Raw genomic sequence first — 18,559 nt, forward strand, 5'->3', positions numbered from 1 at the left:
AAAAATATAATCTAGCCTATTTAGTCCATTATCTTTATTTGTTAATCTCAATATTAAATTAATATTAAGATTTATTATTATTGTATTTACAACTCATCATTGTAAATCAGCTTTTGAAATCAAGAATTCTCGGGTTCGAATCGTAATAAAGATAATTGCTGTTATTTATACTTTAATAATAGATCATAGATACCAGTGTTCTTTGGTGGTTGAGTTTGAATTAACCACACATCTAAGGTATGGTTGACCTAAGTCTGTACAAGACTACACCTCACTCACATGTCATGAATAAGGGACACAGCTGCCTACAGGCCTCAAATCCAGAAAGCTGCATTGGATATCTGGAGACTTCCAGAATATTCATAAGAAATAAATAAATATTGTATTTACAAATAGCTAGGGATCCAAAGTTTTTTTTTTTTATTATCTATTAAAAAAGTAAAATACTATAATTTTGATATAATGTATATTTTCATTTGCTCAAGCAATATTTATTTATTTATTTTTTTTTTTAATTTTCACAATCTGAGAGAATGTGTGTAGAGTTTTGTAAAAATTAACACATTATTTAATTTAAGATGCATGACCACAGAGAAATAGTGACACTGGCATTAAATTCATTAAAAAGATTAATCTCTAATTATTAAAGTAGTAAAATCATGTTTATTATTGCTACTATTATTATTAATTAAGAAATCAAATTCTCCCACCCATTCACACACATTCTTTTTGAATCTGTAAATATTTATCTACTGCAGGATATTTTCACCATTTATTTACTGATAAAATGTGTTTAATGGTAAAAATAATAATAGTAATAAAAATAATGAGCGTGTAGGTTGCACTAATAGAAATAATTAGTAAATCTTTTCCTCACAACTCTTCATCAACTAAGCCAAAATGGGAGGCAAGAAAAACCAACTACTAAAAGACTAATGAGTATGAATGCCAAACTTTACTTTTAGTTCTTGTCTGCCAAGTGAAATAATAACATACCGTACAGTATATGAAATCTTGCTTACATATTGCTGGCAAAAATACCACATATTGTTTCTGTATTTAGAAATATATAATATGGTATTTAAAAATGATAACTTATCATTTAAATATGATAAATTATATGTAAATAAAAATTTAAGTAAATATTTCATCGTTCATTATCTTTCATTCATGTATTGTAATCATAATATTTATTCACAACTTATTTACTACGATCAACTTTTAAGCATATCATTAAAGAATTTACTTTAATATGTAATCAGGCCTTAGACTTAAGTTTATAGAAAGAATACAAAGATTTTACAACTAGGAGAAATATCATGCTTAGTAAATTTTTACCAGTCTAATGAGAAAATTAACCTTCTTTTCTTAGAGTAAGTAATTAAGTAAATCTACATCTCTTTTTAGATATAAAAATTTTACATATAATATAAAAAGCATTTGCAAAAGAGTCAGAAAAATTCACTTTTCAGATCCAAAGCAAAATAATATATTAGGAGCAGCAGAATTGTAATGTGGAATGTAATGAGAGAACAAAATGTCACACAAACCAATAGGAGTTGGCATCTTTTAGTTTTATTCCCCTAACATTTCAAATCTCACTGACCCACATCCTCTCATCTATAAGAGACCATTGCTATGGAGTTGAGTATGTCTGCTTTCTCAAAGCAATTAAAACGGGCAGTGAGTGAATTTTTAACAGTGGAAAATGAATGCTCTTGACATTCATTATCATCTAAAAGCCATTTATAATGATGAAACTGTTGAACAAAGTACTATGAATGATGAATAGTATTTAAATATGTACAAATAAAAAATTTTTCAGACTGATGAAAAGCACAAAAAGGAGGTGGATGAATAGACTCAATATGACTATCGCATCATGCAACAAGGCATCACCAGCCAGATAGGCTAGACACATAATTGCACAATTGGGCTTCTCTAAAGTCTGTTCATGGTGGGTGCCATCCAAACTTGTAGAAAACAATAAAAACCAATGAAAGGAATGTTGTGAAATCTTCACAACATCTAAAAAGTTATTGCGATGAGAAAGTTTACTCCCTTTCAATATTGTGATGGGAGATGAAACTTGGGTGCAACCAAAAAAACAGCAGAGTTTGGAATACTTGCATTACGGTTTACCATAATCAAAAAAATTCAAAACACAATCATCTACAAAAAAAATTCTCTTGACAATGTTTTGGAATTCCTAACACTTGTGTGTGACCGACTACTTGAAAACTAGGTCGACAGTAAATTCTGTGTAATATCTAGAGATATTAAAATACCTTAGGAGAAATGTGTGTTGTGTTTGATAGCATACTGTGGAGCCAATAATTCTGCAATAGATAATTCTCGGCCACACATATCATATTGTGAAGTTGAAATTTAAATAGATTCTAGACCCTGCATATTCTCCAGATTTGGTGTCCTGCAATTAAAATTTTTTCTACAACTAAAGAAGGATAGGATATTCTTTTCATCACAGTTTCAACTGCGATAAAAATAAACAGTGATGATTAACTGTGAGGTCATGAATCAAGACCACCAGTATTCTTTATTGATGGAATGAGAAAACTGGTTCACCAATGAGAAACATGTATAATTGTAAATGTAACTATGTGAAATAATAAATACAAGTTTTTGTAGTAAATAAAATGTAGTTTCATACTATATTTGTTTAATTTCATAATCACTTCTTTTGTTATTTACAAGCGACTGTGCATTACACATTTCATCCATCTCTCAAATGTGAAATATATGTTGAATGTGCAATTTCAAAGCCAGCTTAAGTATATATTTTTCTAAAGCAACAATGAATGAAACTTTCTAACTTATTACATCCTTCATAGTCAGTAGATATCTATAGACTTAGTAAATGACAACAACAAAAATAAATTAAATGATAAGATTTCATATCACGTTGATGTTAATAACATTTGCCAGGACAATCTGCAATCAAAATATACCTTAACTTCACATTATTTTGGTAACAGATAGGCTTACTGATCAAGACTATATTAAGCAATGGCTTTTAATCTTCTCTGAAGGTTCCTATTCAGTTAAAGCAAAACAATATCTTGATCTGACCAATACTAATTCTAATTAGTATTAGTAATTCTAATTCTAATTAGTTTTTTTAATATGAAATTAGTTTTCAAGAGAAAAAAAATAAAAATCTCACTTTAAATTATTTTTTTATTAACAACAGTTTAACTTAAATTTTAATAAAACATAATAATAATAATTAACCTAATCAGAGGAGAGAGTAGGTATAAATGCTCATTTCCCATAAAAAGGAGGTGCATTAATGTGTATCTTTACAAAACCCTCACAGTCTTTCTTATGACTGTAACACATGTAAAGCATCTGAAGTAATAGTGCTCAATACAGAATTTCAATATTCATGATTAATTCAGTCCCCATACTGAACAGAGTAGAAGGTGTCAATTATAGGATTAAATATTACCGACATTTCTATCGGGTTAGAACACTGATATACAACAGTATATTTGGTTCAACAGTTTATTTGGAATAGGAAACTAGAAAGCACTCAATTCTCACTTTTTGTAGCAAACTTAGAATGGGATACTTATAATTCTTGTGAATGGCTGTACCATTTTTTGATGAGAGTTGTTTTAGGTCAAGAAGCTTACAGTTATGGAGCCTCTCATAAAATCACCCTCTCATAAAAATTTAATGCCAGAACTTAATTATGGATAAAATTGACTACTTCAGTAGCCAAAAATCTTATTTCAGAGTGTACAATCATTTGATAAAATCTGCAATCAAACTGATCCTTTCATAAAAAAGTTACAGTAAACATAAAAAGATGTGTTAATAATCATAGTGAAATATATACCTACTCCAATGAGCTACTAGGAGTAAATAATGTAATCAGATTTTTTTAAAAAAGTGATAGTAGCAGACAGTATTACCAAACAAACATACTATGTAACATACGAGTAAAGGCTAAGAAATAATAACAATAATATTATTAAATGATACTTTGAAGCAATATCTAATTGTATGTAATATTCTATTTATGCATATGTATTTATATGTTTATACATATACTCATATTTTATTCTGTGCAATTTTATTTTAAACACACACACACACACACACACACACAACAATTTATAATTGTAGACTTATATTTAGAGCTAGACAAGAAGACAATATCTGGCATGAAGCCAAAAACTAATACTTTACTGTTCAAACAGGAGCACAGAGAGAAGAACTAGGTACATACCTACCTCCATCTCATCTCATGCTTTAAAAAAAACACAAATGTTTCTGATCGGTATTATAATACTAGTAATACAAACAATAAACATCCTATCAATCAGCTAGCTTAAATGTTGATTCAGTTTGTTTGGGGTTTCATTCCTTTCAAATGATTTAAAAAAATTTAATTTACTAAATATTAAAAAATATATATATAAATTATATAGATCAGATTGGGTATGGGAATATGCTAGTTAACAAAATAACTTTCTCCAGTATTTGCTGGTTATTATCAAGGAAAACCATGGAAAATCCTAAATTAAAATGGTAATACCACAATATGTAAATATTAATAAACAAAGAAGTGATCATAGTAAACAAGGATATATGATTTCTAATGTCTACTATTACTTAAGTAATAGTAATAGTGATAAAAAGTACATGAAAGTAAAATAGTGATAAAAATACACGAAAGTAATAAAACATACAAAATCAGTAGAAAGTAATAAATAGTTGGAAGGCAATAACTGACAATTTATAAAATTTATTTTATAAGTTGTAAGGCAATAAATAAAATTTATAAAATTTTATTTTATTTCCTTTTGAAAAAGTTAATTCGTTCTAATTAAAAATTTTATAAAGAAAACAAATTAAGAAATAAATAAATAAACAATCAAGAAGCAAATTAAAATAAAATTAAACTGTACACAAATATAAATAGTAATAAAAAAAAATAATTTTAATATATTGTAAGAAGATTACTAATAACTTAATAATTGTGATGCCCTCACTGTTTTGAAGACAGAAACACACTGATTTTCAGAGTACAATGCACTACATACATTTGATTAACCAGCAGACCCTACACACAAGCATCAACTTTCAACTCACTCATCATTGTAACTCATTACATAAGCACACATGAAGCACGCATAATACACAACTACACAGTCAACATAACCCTTAGATAAAAAACACATATCCAGTCATCATGACCTCAAAGTAGGTAATGCTTCCTGAATATGCTGAACAATACTGCTAAAAACAGATACTGCAGATAAAGAAACTTCATCATTCCAACTTGCAGCATCATAAACAAACCACGCTTCTAAAACTTTCCCTGCTCAAATTTGTTTGACATTAAATTGAGTGTAACTTAAGAACAACTCAACCAATCTTCATCAAATTTACACATGCAAAACTAAGCATATCAAATTTCAATTAAATTGTTTAAATAGTTTTGGAGATTTTTTAGCCACAAACTTTTATACATAGTACTTTTATACATATATATATGTGTGTGTGTATGTGTGTGTGCATGCGCAGGCATATGTATTTGAATAAGCAAACTCGATTGTAAGCCAAGTGGTATTTTCTTACTCATACTTCAAAATGTAAAGAAAATTTGTTTCACCACCCCACACCCACCATGCAACCAAAAATAATAATGTACTTTTGTTCAAAAAGTTGGTAAAAAGAATGCATAGAATTTAGGTTTATTTAAATATATGATTTACAGACACATCAATAAAGTAATTTAGTTTCACTAAAAGAGTATATTTAATTTCAAATAAATTGGTCAGAATATATTTCAAAATTTGGCTAAGTAATTTAACAAAAATAAAAACTGAAGCATTATAATTCCCTTTCTCATGGAAAAGTATTCTCTGTAATGTAAAAATAATTTTGTCATCTGGTTTGATAATCCAACCAAATTACACTTGGAGAAAACAGAATTGTTACCTGGGCTTTTATACATGGAAATGATAAAGGAGCTTATAACAAATGTAAAAAAAATAAATGCGTGAGCACAGGTTGTGGAGGGTTGATTTGGAGATTTGAAAATGGTATTATTGTGATTTCCGGCAAAAGTTAACGTCAAAAAAATATCTAATACAAAAGTTGTAGATAATGCAAAAATCTACAACTTTTGTAGAGGTCACTTTTTAACATAACCTCAAAATTTATGAGAAAAATGCAGAAAATCTTCTTTTTGTTTTTTCTTTTTCTTTTTCACAAAAATAATTTAATTTTGACGAAACTTTATGAAAATATACCTTTCTGTGTCTTAATAACCACAATTTATTTTAATAAAAAAATCAAGAAGTTTCCATGATATTAATTTTTTCCGGTTCGAAACACTTTTCTTTTTTTTAAATTCTACTTAGAAAAATAATCATACAGAGTTCTGCCAGTGCTCATTTTTTTTGTTTTGAGATATACGTTTTGGTAAAATAAAAAAATCTACAATCACAGTTCAAAAACATGCTTAAGAGTGCAAAAAAAAATAAACAAAATGATTGCAACAATGAATTTTTCAGTAATTGTTGAAAATTTGTTTAAATTTAAAACAAATTCAAGAACTGATTACATAATTCAATTGTACAGAAAAATATACAAAAGAAACTGTGTTTCAGTGTTTGACCTGAAAGTTTATCTTTGTACAGTATTGCTATAAACATCTAAGTAGAATAATTTTGTGTACCGAAGGATCGAAGAGAGGCAAGTGGGCGTACAGCCCTGTTCCCGCTATCACTTTTTACAGAAAACGGCTTCAGAAAAAATGTTAAATTGCAACTGTTCCACCAGTTCACTAGCACTGAAGCTTTACCAACTACCAAAAATGTAGTACAGGTTATCGATAGTGGATTTCTGTTACACAAAGTTGTTTGGCAAAAAAATTATATCATTGAAGTGTTCACCAGAAACTATTTGTCGTTTGTACGCAATCATTTTGCATACAATAGCTGTATAATACTTGATGGTTATTTGGACAATGAAGCTGATAATGAGAACTAAACTGCATCTTCAACAAAAACAGCACATACTTCAGGGGAAAAGATTCTTCGAGTGTTCCTTTTTATAATATTGAACCACACACAAAAATAACATTTTTACAAGAGAAATTTTTATCAAATGATAAAAATAAGAATGAATTAATAAAAGGGTTATCAAAAGCATTTAGATTTGAAGGATACACAATTAAACAAGCAGAAGAAAAAACTCTCGTTGTTGGCCAAGATAACCAAGATCTTCTGGTTCTATTAAATCAATTAAATTCTACTAATGCAACAATTTACTTTCTTAAGCCAGGTGCAGGCAATGTAACCCACCGGGTTGGTCTAGTGTTGAACGTGTCTTCGCAAGTCAGCTGATTTCGAAGTCAAAAGTTCCAACGTTCAAATCCTAGTAAAGGCAGTTACTTTTATACGGATTTGAATACTAGATCGTGGATATCGATGTACTTTGGTGGTTGAGTTTCAAATAACCACACATCTCAGAAATGGTCGACCTGAGACTGCAAGACTACACTTCGCTTACACTCATACATATCATCCTTATTCATCCTGTGAAATAATACCTGATGATGATTCCCGGAGGATAAACAGGAAAAAAAAGGTGCAGGCAATGTAAGCGACTCAATGTATTTGTCAAATAGTTTTAAGTAAAAAAATTATCGTTCTATTGCTAGCTTTTTACATTGTTTTATTGACTTAACAAATCATCTGCTTTTGCAGGCAAAAGAAAAAAAAACAATATTGAATTCACCGATTAAAACTCCCAAGTTGACGGAGTTGGTAAAGCCTTTTTATCAGAGTAATGCAGAGCCAAAAGTCACTGCTCGAAATAGTTGTAAATTCATTTCATCTATTTACAAATGCACATATGATAAATTATCTCTGGATGATTTGAGATTTCAACAATACAAAGTATTATCTCCAAAGTCTACTTTTAAATTAGAATAATTACCACCAACTGTTGGAGCAACTACACAACACTCCAATAGAGCATACTTTGAGGTTCAAACATGGCTTGGAAACGAAACAACTCCAACTAAGTGGGGTTGGAAAGAATTAATTGCGAATAATTCCAAAGTACTCTTACCTCATTTTACAGATGTCTCAGTCATGTCTGAAGATTTATTTAAAACAATCTCTTGTAGCTGCGAAACCAGTTGTGAAGGTAGTAGATACGGGTGTCAAAAACATGGACTGCGATGTACAGATTTACATACAAAATGTCATGGTTCGGAGAAATGCTCGAACGTTGACAAAATCTCAGTAGATTTCAGCATTTTCTCGGAAATTTTGAGGTTGTGTTAAACAGTGACCACTACAAAAGTTGTAGATTTTTGAATTATCTACAACTTTTGTATTGGATACTTTTTTTGACATTAACTTTCACTGGAAATCGCAATAATAGCATTTTCCAACCCTTTTCAACCTTCTACCACCTGCACTCACGCATTTATTTTTTTTACATTTATTATAAGCCCCTTTACCATTTCCACTCATAAAAGTCGAGGTAAAAATTTTTTCCCTCCTCTCAATGAGTTATTTCGATCGGTCAATGATACAAGTGAATATTGTTAATTTTTAAAAACAAATATTTACAGGGAAAGATCTAACAGCTTTTTCTGATATTGAACATTTGTTTTTATTTTTCTATTTTTTTTTATTTATTCTTCCTTATTTAAAAATAAATTTAATATGGAAATAGATAAATTGTTAGTAGACAAATTTCTCCTTTAATATTAAGGTTTGTCAGTACATTATGTTTTTCAATAATAATTAACAGTCTATTCTGCATTATTAAGAAGAAATGCAGAAAATATATTATTAGCATAACTGCTCAATACTCTGTGCATTAAGTAAACAACTAGTATAGAAAGGAAAATATTAAAGAAAGTCTTGAGACAACTAGGAAATATCTGTGGAATGTATCTTTGTCATTCCAGTGACAAAGTATCTTTTTAAATGCCTTACCCTTATAAATACCATTAAAATGGAAATAGTTTTAGGAAATTTACTTACATTAATTCATTTATTTATATCGATCAATAAAAATTAGTTTCAATCAATAAATCAACTTATAATAATTTAAATGAAACAGTTATAATCACAAGTATAAAAAAAAGTATGAACATATAAATATTAATAATAATCAAATTTTTTATTAGTTTTTTTTTGTATCCAATTATTAATAATATGTATGGTTGCAGATAGGCCGTCACCACCAGGAAAACCACAACTAGTACCAGGTACATCTCACAGTGAACCGGATGTAGTTACAATCAGATGGGATCCACCAGAGTATGATGGAGGAGCTAAAGTTACAGGTAAGTTTACAATGAATGCGCTTGTAAATTTTCTGTATCAGAATGTTTGCTTTTGTATTATTATAACAGACTGCAAGAATATGGTTCACAGTCACAGACTACAAGACAATGTTATGAAAATGCACATTCATTTTGATGTTTACATTGATAGGAAGCAAAACTTATCTTTTTCATGTGAATATTTAATTTTTTTTTGTCACTTTAATTTTTTGGTGACTTATTTATTTTGACATCATTTACCTACGGATATCCAAAAGCAAAGATCACTTTTATGTGGTCTGATTTTTACAATTTAGGTTATATATTTTATGAGCTTATAACACATCAAAAAAGAAAAGTGAAGTGATGTTAGGAATCAACCCATACAATTTAAATATCCATAAAAACATTTGAACAACTTAATATTTAATAGTTGAAACATTAGAGTAAAAATGTCTGATTCATTGAAATAATCAAATTTTGATAAGACCACACGTCCATAGTGCAAATGGATTGGTATCCTCTGATGTACTTGGTTTTTCTTGATTTGTTTGGATAATGTCCACAGTCTGGTGTTTTTGAAGCTATGTTTTTAGATATCACTCAATATCAATATAGATCATTGACTCAAAATGCTTCTCTGTATATACGATAAGTTTAGGCAACAGCAGTGCCCTCTATCACATACCATTTAAGGAATGACAATATCTTTCATTAAGAAATATGACACATACAAGGTGTGACAATAAAGTAATGAGACTGATTTTTCTTTGCAAGATGTGCCAATCCTGCAGCTTGCGTAGGCACACCATCTTTGACCTTGGTCTATAAGCTACTTCTAGTCCAAGCGGCACATTGATGCAACTGCTCAGTCGTAAGTTGTGCTGTAATAAGTGAACACGTGTTTGTGTCTCTTGTCACAGAAATGAAACCGCAAAATATTGCGCAACTTTCTTTCTGCATTAAATCGGGTGAAAACGTGACGACAACTTATGGTAAGCTTCAGAAGGCTTTTGGAGAGGAGGTTATGTCAAGAGCTCAAGTTTTTCGGTGGCATAAAATTTTTAGTAAAGGTAGAACGAATGTTGAAGATGAAGACCACAGTGGACGACCATCAACCTCACGAACAGATGTCAACTTGACCAGGGTGCGTGAAATCGTACGATCTGATCGAATTTTATCCGTGAAAATGATTGCAGAAGAACTCAACATCAATCGAGAAACAGTTCGTCTAATATTAACTGAAGATCTTGGTATGAGAAAGATTTGTGCAAAAATGGTCCCCAAAAATCTCATACAACAACAGCGAGAAACATGGAAAAATGTGGCAGCCGATCTGTTAGAGCAAACGGAAATCACTGTTGAGCCGTGTTATCACTGGTGATGAAGGTTGGTTTTTTCAATACGATCCAGAGACAAAACGCCAGGGATCACCCAGACCAAAAAAAGCTTGCATGTCAAAGTCAAAAGTGAAACGCATGCTTGTGTGCTTCTTCGATTCCAAGGGAATTGTTCATAAAGAACAATTCCCTTGGATGGGTGCCTTCTAGACAATCAGTTAACCAATATTTCCACAAAGAAATTTTAGAAAGACTTTGTAAACGAGTTCTTCGTGTCCATACCAACGTTGCTGATAATTGGATTCTGCATCACGATAATGCGCCATCCCATACTGCTCTGTCAGTAAAGCAATTTTTAACCTCAAAACAAATTTCAGAACTACCGCAGCCACCTTATTCACCAGATATTGCTCCGTGCGAATTTTTTCTATTTCCAAGAGTCAAAATGGCGGTCAAGGGACACCATTTTCAAACAACACAAGATGTCTAAAAAGCTGTGATGAGGGTCTTGGAGGATATTACAGAAGATGAATTCCAGAAATGTTACCATCAATGGCAGAAGCGCTGGAATAAGTGTGTGCAATCAGAGGGGAACTACTTTGAAGGAGACAACACTAAACATGACTAAAACGGTAAGCAACATTTTTTTTCACATCAGTCTCATTACTTTATTGTCGCACCTTGTATATATGATAAAACTAAAAAAAAAAATAATGAAATATACAATGAATACTTGGTGTTAAAATAAATCATAAGCCAGACTTTAATTTAAAATAAATTTTATATGAAATGACATTTTTATTTCTCCCAAAAAACAGTATTGGAATGGTATTCCGGCAGCATTGTACCCCTGAAGTTTATGTACTACCTGTACGAATTACATTTATAACTTTGCTTCAAAATTAAATTCTTTTTAGATAGAAAAAAACAAATTGGTAACTTATTCCAAAACTGATCATCGAGTGAGAATCAAACTGAAGAGTTTATAATTCAGATGGATACGTCTATACATAATTTTCTTATGGAAATGAGTAAAGATTTTTCTTTATAGAAACCTAGGATCAGTAGCATCAGTTCTTTAGTAGCTGTAGAATTACTTATCTATATTACTTATCTATAGAACTATCATGATAGTTCTCACACCTACCTGCTTCTACTTTCTTTGGTATGTAGACAATTATACATTTAAAAAAAAATATATGTGTCATCTATCCTTACTATTTAATTTCTGTTTATGTCTTTTAGAGCTCTATCTCTCTTATCTCAAAACACAGTCCTATGATTTCATCATTAGTTTCTTTTTATTCATCCAGAAACTATTCTGAAAAATTTTTAACTGCATAGTTCTACATATTCCTACAACCTGTTGGCTCTTTTTTTCTTCCAAATAATAGTTTTACATCTACAGCAATGACACTAACAAATTTTTACTTCATTTCCCCAAAGATTTTCTCTTATTTTTTCCATTATGTTACATCTACCTTTCCAGTAATCTTGTCCATACTGTAATAACCAGTTTTCTTTTGTTAATCTGTACCTTCTAATAATTTTATTTTAAAGACCTAGGTAGTTTCCTGTCTTCATCATCATTCAAATTTTTATACTTCTTTCATTGATCCCCTTAAAATAAAAAAAATATATTGTTATTCAAAAAATGTTGAAATATCATTCTTTTTTTAATATTGTTATTCAAAAAAATTTATTTTTATTAAGTTTTAAAAAAATATAAATATTGTTATTCAGTTTTTTAGTCATACTATTACCTTTCCAGCTAAGATTTTATCTGGAATTTAGCTGTAATTATTATTTCCTTTCTTAAATTTATCCACTTATTTTCAAGCAAGCTTACTTTTGTATTTTTCTTAACTATCTTAAGCTTGCATCTACACTGCATCACAACTATTCAGTGACCAGAATCAGTATCTGCTACTGGGTATGATTTATTGTCCATAATTTTATTTCAAAATCTTTGTGTGGCTGTAATATAATCAATCTGATAACATTCTGTGTTTCCTAGTCTCATTAAAGTGTACCTTATATTACGATTTTTGAAAAAGTTCATAACTGCTACTTTACAATCAGAAAAAATTGTGAAAGCCTACTAGTTTTTCTTTCTTGAACTTCTCCTACTATGGCATTCCAGCATCCCATTAGTATTAAACAGTTATCTCTTTCTACATATTCACTTAAATCATCTATTTTTTCATATATCCTTTCTATTTCCTTATCTCTTTACCAGAAGAGGTATAAACTTGTACTATTTTCTAATCCTTTGAATCAGTCCTGACAAAAACAAATCTCTCTCTAATCTCAAATCTCTCTATGTTGGTTGTAACAATAAACCCTTCATCCTAATTCCTTATTGATTACAATTAGTCTATAACAAAAAAATCCTGACCAAAAATTTTGTTCATGTTTCCACCTTACCTCATCAATTTCTATTATATCTAACTCTGAACTATCACTTGAATGTTTTAAATTATCCATCATTCTTATTTATGCTTTTAATATTCTGTGGTCCAACTCAAAAAATACCTTGGTCTTTACTTTTTAGTATGACTTAACACTTTTTATGACAGTACCCCAAATACTTAAAAAAAAACCTGTTTTAAAAAATATATTCTCTTTATCACTAAATACATTACTACAAAAAGGCACATGCTGACAAATGATTGATTTCTTCCACGATGGATTTATGTTATGACTATAATACATTGACATTAATTTTTATCATAAAATAAAACACTATCTTAAACAATTTCATTGATTTAATCATATCAATTCAGCTCATATCAAATCTTATTTGATATGATTTATCTTATTTTTAATGATTTTAATCATATCAATTTCAGCTCATTGATTTTATGTGTATCAGAATATGTATGGATTTATACAGTATTGTAAATTAAATATCTTACCTTAACCTAAGTAAATTAATTTCACTAATAACGAAACTTTAAAATAAAAAATGAAGGATTAGATTTAAAAAATCGACATAAAACACATATGTAAAGAATTAATTGCTAGTAAAGTATTAAAAAAAAAAAAGTTAAATTAAATTAATAAATGTAAAAAACTAAGGTCAATACAATATAACAGAGGTAAAAGAAATTAAAAACTACATAAAAACTACAAATTAGTTTTGAAGGAAATGCTGAATTACAGGATTTTTTCCAACACTGTTGGCTTTATTTTGTCGATAACCATGTCACAGTAATATGTACTGTTTGTTTACTGATCTTCTACAAAATTGACAAAGACTGGCCCTTTTGCATCCCAAACGTTTGTCATTGTGTTTTTACTATTGATGGTTGTTGAGTTCAGAATTTTTTCTTGACAGGTGAACCCTTATGCTTTCACTCCATACTTTGTCTTTTTAATTTCAGTTCATAATGGTGAATCCATGTCTCATCACAGGTTAGTATAATGTGCAAAAAAGCATCATCTTCCTGCTGAAACCATTACTTTAGCTCTGCCCATATGCAAAGTCTTGTTTCTAAATGGTGATCTGTCAACTCTCTTGGAATCTATCTTGTGCTTGTTTTATGGTACTTGAGTTTGTTGGTGATAATGCTGTATAGTGTACTGACATTTACTTGTAATTTTTCAGCTATAATCTCAACTGTAATCTATCAGTCTTTTTGGACAAGAGTCTATATGAATTTCAAGCACTAGAGATAAAACTTCCATTGTATGTCTAGAAAGGTGTTTTTGGACATACAAAGGTAGTTTCTTTTAAGATGAAAACAATAAAAAAATGTTCCCACAAACTACCACATTATAATTTACAATTAAATAATTTTTTAGAACATTATTTATTTATATTTTACTAGGTTACCTTGTTGAACATAGAAGAACAGGTTCACCGCATTGGGTACGTGCCTCTCCAACTTTGGTACGTTTACCAGAGCTCACACTATCTGGATTGGAACCAGGATGGAGGTACCAATTCAGAGTCAGTGCAAAAAATGCAAATGGCATGTCAGAACCGGGTGAATTATCTGAATTGTTGACGGTAACCCTTCAAAGGACTGCTGCATCAGCTCCACATTTTACAAAGGAGTTGAGTGACACTGTGGCCCTTGAAAATGAGAAGGTAATGCATTCAACTGTGGATTAAAAAATTACTAAAATAATTAATTATTGTTAAGAAATTGTTTCAATTTAATAGAAATAATAATCTTAATAAAGATAATAATTTTAATGATAATTTTTGATAGGTCATCATTATTTATGTTGTGAAAAAAATATATAAGTACTATCAGTTTTTATTTACATTTTGGATTAATAGTAAAATTATTTTTTTAAATCAACCGCATCTATTTATAACTGCTCCATGAAAAAAAAAACATTAATGATAAATTGAACTAAATTTACCTTTACAGATGTGTATAATTTATTTCAGTAATTTAAAAAAAAATAAATTCTTACCAAAATAAAATCATAAAATATAACATTTTAATTAAATAAATATGATTAGTGTAAAATGTGAAAAAAAAACAGGTAGAAACAGACGTCAGACAGACCAGAAGCCTTTTAAAGAAGACAAAGTTAGTATTCATAATTTTTTAAATGTTTGTATATCAGTACATATTTAAAGACATAAATTAACAAATACATAAAAGTAAAAAAATAAAAGAAAAATCACATATGGGCTGGGCCCCTCTTGACCCTCAACACCATTGGCAAAACACCAGGAGAATAGTACTATTTTGGTGCCCATAATAAATCAGCAACCATTTTCTGCATTAGCCATTACGACCAGTGTTTTTAGTTTTAAAATGTGTAAAGTTTATCATATATATTCATTCACGTCTGAAAAATATATACTACTATTCATGATAAAGAATCCTTCATAAAAAGGACTTGAATTTAAATATAAATATTCAGAATGACATAAAATATTCCTCTTAACATAAATATATATCTTTTTACTTGTTTAAATAATTTTAAACATAATTTAAAGTTTGTTAAGATTACATGAATGACTCAAGATATTAAAATTTTAATAAAATATTTCAATAATAAATTCTAATGAAACTTGTGGTACAAATAAAAATGACAGTTCTAAGCACAGTAAGCCAAAAATATCAGCTTCAGTAACTGTAATCGAGTGCTGTACATATAGTTGCATAGTAACTTTAGAAAATAACAAACATAAATAATAAAATTATTTTTTTTTTTTTTTTTGGAAATATAATAAAATAATTATTATAAAATTATTTAAATTTGTTTGAAAAAATATTATGCCATATGCAGTTTGATGGCAAAAAGAATATTTCAACAAAAAAAGGGGGAAAAACAAGAAATTATTATAGATATTGATTCAAAAGAGTAATATTTAGTAAATATATAAACTTCATTATTGTTACAAATACAATTCTCAGTCATGTCATTGCAGAGAATTTTCCATCGTTTAAGATACATTGAGTTTACAACATCTGGAATCTCTCAAGAATTAGCATCTTGAAAATTAAAAGATGATAATGAAATGAAAATAATATTTAATAATAATTGAAGTTACATTTGTGAAAAAAGTTACAAGTGAAAAATTAAGTGAAGAAGAATTAGATGAATTTTCATTTACCTGGATTAATTTACAATGCTTGCGGGTTTTTTCTAATTTTTTTTGCAAATGACCAAAATCAATTATGAAGAAAATTTAAAAGGAAACTTGAATTTAAAAATACTTTGAAGATGATTAGATCTCATTATGACTAAAAATAATAAGAAAATTATTTTTTCAAATTAAAAAAAATCCTTATTTTAGCTGTATCTGCTTGCAAATAGAACAAAACTGGAGGAAGAGCAATATGTTTTTAAAACAAAGAAGTCACCGAATACTCTTCCATTAACGGTGAAAGGTTACCATCAACTTAACAGTAACTACGCAGTTTTAAACAGAGAAGACTTGGAAATACTATTTTGATCTAGTTGTGATATAAAAAAAAAACTGGCAAATTATTTTACGACTTTCCTAGAGAACCTTTTTAATGTTCTAAACTAGACATTATACATTATTTTGTAAAACTGAATAAAAATAATAATAATTATTGAAAAGAATCTCCTTTAAATATTAGTAAATTACAAAACTAGTAATATTTTTTAATTTATATTTTTATTTAATAGCATAAAAAAAATTAAGGCATTGATGATTTAGAATTGCAAAAAAATCTTGATTTCTGAGGCTTCCTTACTCCAGAGACAGTAACTGAGTAAAATTAATGTTAAAAAAAAATTGCCCCTAAGTGGCAATACTAAATTTTAGAAAAAAATCTTTAAAAAATATTGAAAAAATAAAAGATACAGTCATAATTTTAAATAAATTCAATGTGTTTTTTAAAACGGAGGTGAAAATTTTCGCCAGATTTTTAATTGTAAATATACTAGACATTTGAAGATAATGAAATTTCAATAGCATCACATTTTGAAGCAATGGATATTATACACTGAGCTTTTAAAATTCAAAAAATAATTTTTCATCACTACAACAACAATAGAATGAGAGAAAATTTGTTATAATCATTTAAAGGCTCGCTGATGCAGAAAATATTCATGTAAAAATCTTTTTTGGCTATTCTTCCTTCAGAAAAGGAAGAATAGCCAAAAAAGTCATTTTTTGGGGATGGGTGAATATTAAAAAAAATTGACACTTTTTTTCTTGATAAAAAGGGCTTCAATTTTTGTAAGAAAAATTGGTACTTATGTATTAACGTCATCGCAGCTACAGCTTTTTTTAAAAACAAAGTAGTCAATCGGATTTTGGTGGAAAATGGGCCGATATAGAGTTTAACATAGATTCAAAACAGTCTCTTTATTAATTTTAATAAATGGTTATTAATATTTATTTATTTTTAATAAATAAATAATTACTGAATTTATTAAATAAATACTCAAAAAATTACAGTGTTAATTAGTCAAGGTTAGCGAGCGTAGGTTATGTTTGGTTAAATTATATTTATAAAATAAATAAATATAAATAACCATTTATTATAATTAATAAAGAGACTGTTCATTTTCCACCAAAATCCGATTGACTACTTTGTTTTTAAATAAAGCTGTAGCTGCGGACAGTGGTGTTAATATGTAAGTACCGAAATTTTTTTTTATAAACTGCTCCACTAAAAGTTTTACATTTTATTTTGGCTAGAACTCCCCTTTTTTCCAATTTTTACAAAAATTTAATATAACAAATCCCCCCCCCCCCTACGGCAGTATCTTCCTACAAAGTTTGAAAATATTGGTTTACAGAGCCCAGAGTTAGTAAGCTTCAATCAGGCCAATATACATATATATGTACATAAAAATTTACTTATAGAAAACAGTTTAGGGCGTAGGGAGGGATAGCAATAATTTTTTTTCCAATTCTAATATAAAAAGTTAAGATTTTTTTTTTGGTGAAAAAAATTTATTCTAAAATGTCCCCTTGAGGCATAATTAAATAAATTTTAATTAAATAATTTTAATAATTAATGCTTTGAGGCATAATAAATAGAGTAACTTGTTTTAAAGTGACTATTATACTTTACCTTCAGTACAGTTAAACTAGCTATATTAGCCAAGAGAGTAAGATCATAACTCAATTGTCACATCTACTGATATAAAAAAAATCTTAACTCCCAGACAGAATGTGTGAACAACAATAAGGATTAAAAGTGATAACAAAAGAATGAGATTAAGATTACCCAGTCATTCATTGAAAAGAACAGCGGAAATAAAAAAAAAATATTATCAATCCTTCGTAAAATCTTGACCTAAAGCTGGTGTTAGGCTTAGACATACTGTCACCTCTTTTATTCATTGATGGGATGACTACAACAAATAGGATCTACAAATATATTAAAGGGAATTGTACCCAGGTTAAATAGACTGGCCGTTTGCTATTGAAATT

The 18,559-nt window shown here is 28.8% G+C and overlaps 1 protein-coding gene and 1 long non-coding RNA gene across 2 annotated transcripts in view; one reads left to right on the plus strand and one right to left on the minus strand.

Moving 5' to 3' along the window:
- MnM (myomesin and myosin binding protein) overlaps positions 1-18,559 on the plus strand; it is a 58,802-nt gene that overhangs the window by 16,612 nt on the left and 23,631 nt on the right. The window contains exons 2-3 of the mRNA XM_075374221.1: positions 9,233-9,349; positions 14,502-14,764. Of these exons, the coding sequence (XP_075230336.1) occupies positions 9,233-9,349; positions 14,502-14,764 (380 nt within the window). The remainder of the gene's footprint in view (positions 1-9,232; positions 9,350-14,501; positions 14,765-18,559) is intronic.
- Positions 1-18,559, minus strand: part of LOC142329551 (uncharacterized) — a 49,063-nt gene that overhangs the window by 8,037 nt on the left and 22,467 nt on the right. The window lies entirely within an intron of this gene.

Source organism: Lycorma delicatula, chromosome 8, assembly GCF_047948215.1.
Source record: "Lycorma delicatula isolate Av1 chromosome 8, ASM4794821v1, whole genome shotgun sequence".
Lineage (NCBI taxonomy): Eukaryota > Metazoa > Arthropoda > Insecta > Hemiptera > Fulgoridae > Lycorma > Lycorma delicatula.